At 44.1% G+C, this 2500-nt stretch overlaps 1 protein-coding gene across 1 annotated transcript in view; it reads left to right on the forward strand.

Annotated features, from left to right (window-relative positions):
- LOC125601930 overlaps positions 1-667 on the forward strand; it is a gene marked incomplete at its 3' end in the record, with an annotated part of 737 nt that extends 70 nt beyond the window's left edge. The window contains exon 1 of the mRNA XM_048773869.1: positions 1-667. This exon is cut by the window's left edge and continues 70 nt beyond it. Within this exon, the coding sequence (XP_048629826.1) occupies positions 1-667 (667 nt within the window).
- Positions 668-2500: the final 1833 nt, after the last annotated feature.

Consider the following 2500-nt stretch of genomic DNA (forward strand, 5'->3'; position numbering starts at 1 on the left):
ATGCTTTAAGGCACAGATATGATCACCAAAAGATGGTGTTGCTTCCAAAGGCAAGGCACGATTGGATGCATCTCAGATTCATGGACTTCAAGTCCGTGGATGAGTACAACTCGGCCTTGTTCAAAATCGTCTCAATACTAAGACTGTGTGGTGAAGAAGTATCTGATGTTATGATGCTTGAAAAGACCTATACGACTTTCAATCAGTCGAATTCTGTACTGCAGCAGCAGTATAGAACAAAAGGTTTTGCCACATACACTGATCTGATCTCCTGTCTACTCTTGGCCGAGGCAAATAATGAGCTTCTCATGAAGAACAGTGGAGCTAGACCGGCCGGGACAGCACCATTACCCGAAGCCCATGACATTGAAAAGAAAGATCCCAAGGAAATCTACTATGCCCAAGACAACAGGAAACCATACGGTCATAGCCGTGGTGGGTACAGGGGGCGTAGACGTGACAACCATAATGGTCGAGATAGCTACTCAACCGGCCGTAGGGGAAACCACAATAACCGTGGTCGTGGTTCCAATTACGGTCGGGGCCGAGGGAGTTATGGCCGTGGACGAGGTGGTATATCCAAACCATCTTACACGTCCAAGTCCTTATGTCACAGATGCGGGATGGACAATCATTGGGCCAAGAACTGCAGAACTCCAAAGCACTTGTGCGAACTCTATCAAGAGAGTATCAAGAACAAGAACCCGGAGGCAAACATGATCCAAGAAAACGGTCATGATGACAAAGGATATGGGTATGATGCTGATGATGAATCCGACAGAGACAACAAGGATGATCAAATGGATTTTGAAACTTCTGATTGTCTAAAGGACTAGTTTTTCGAATCACATTGTCTTATTGCTTTATGTCTTTGATTTGGTGTTTTTATTTTATGAAATGACATTTATAATAAAAGTTTTACAAAGTCTCTAAAGTCTAGTAAATTTTACTTATAGAAATGAGTGATGAGATGAGTATACTTGTGGTGGATAGTGGCACAAGTCATACGATCCTTAGAGACAAAAGGTATTTCATGAATCTCACAATGCAAAGTGCAAAGGTACAAACCATTGCGGGTGAGGCCAGCCTGATTGAAGGTCACGGCCAGGCCTATGTGATGATGCCCAAAGGCACTCACCTAGAGATCAAAACCGCCTTGTATTCCCCAAGCTCTAGAAGAAGCTTATTGAGTTTCAAGGACATAAGGTTGAACGGTTTTCACCTTGAAACATGGGAAGAAGGAAACAAAGAATTCCTTAACATAACTTTGATCACCAAAGGCAATAAAAAGATCCTAGAGACCATGCCCGCAATGTCCACTGGTCTTTACTATGCAAGGATCAGTATGGTCGAGGCAAATACCTCAGAGCTATTCACTTTATGGCATAACCGGCTTGGCCATCCCGGAACAGGAATGATGCGAAAACTAATGATGAATTCATTAGGGCACACGTTTAAAGGAGTGATCCCACGAAATCTCACATGTGCTGCATGTGCACAAGGGAAACTCATAACTAGGCCATCACCAGCCAAGGTTAATAAAGAAACCTTGAACTTTCTGGAAAGGATCCAAGGGGACATATGCGGACCAATACACCCACCGTGTGGGACGTTTAGATATTTCATGGTCCTCATTGATGCATCGACCAGATGGTCGCATGTATGTCTGTTGTCCACTCGGAACCTAGCCTTTGCACGGCTGCTTGCTCAGATGATAAGGCTGAGAGCACATTTTCCAGACTTTCCACTCAAGACTATACGTCTAGACAATGCTGGTGAGTTCACGTCCCAGGCGTTTAATGAATACTGTATGTCCATGGGGGTAAAAGTAGAACACTCCGTGGCACATGTCCATACACAGAACGGCTTGGCCGAATCTTTCATTAAACGTATCCAGCTGATAGCCCGTCCATTACTTATGAAGTCTAAACTTCCGGTATCAGCATGGGGACATGCGGTTTTACATGCTACGGAACTGATTCGCATCAGGCCATCTAGTGAGCATAGATATTCACCATCCCAATTACTTACGGGTCATGAGCCAGACGTGTCCCACATCAAAACATTTGGATGTGCCGTCTACGTTCCAATTGCTCCACCACAGAGAACTAAGATGGGACCGCAGAGGAGGATGGGAATATACGTAGGATATGAATCCCCAAGTATTATAAAGTATCTTGAGCCAACAACCGGTGATTTGTTTAAGGCCAGATACGAAGACTCACAGTTTGATGAGTCCACATATCCGTCCTTAGGGGGAGATAACAGCCGGTTGATAACAAAAGAAATAGAATGGTTTAGACCATCGACATCTTGGCAAGATCCTCGGACTAAAGATTGTGATTTAGAAGTCCAGAAGATAATACATCTTCAAGAGCTAGCTAATAAACTGCCAGATACATTTGCTGACCCAAATAGAGTGACAATATCACACATCCCGGCTTGTAATGCACCTGTAAGATTAGACGTCCAAGATGGACAATGTCAAGTGGCTACAGAG

The sequence above is a fragment of the Brassica napus genome, unplaced genomic scaffold, assembly GCF_020379485.1.
Source record: "Brassica napus cultivar Da-Ae unplaced genomic scaffold, Da-Ae ScsIHWf_269;HRSCAF=445, whole genome shotgun sequence".
Lineage (NCBI taxonomy): Eukaryota > Viridiplantae > Streptophyta > Magnoliopsida > Brassicales > Brassicaceae > Brassica > Brassica napus.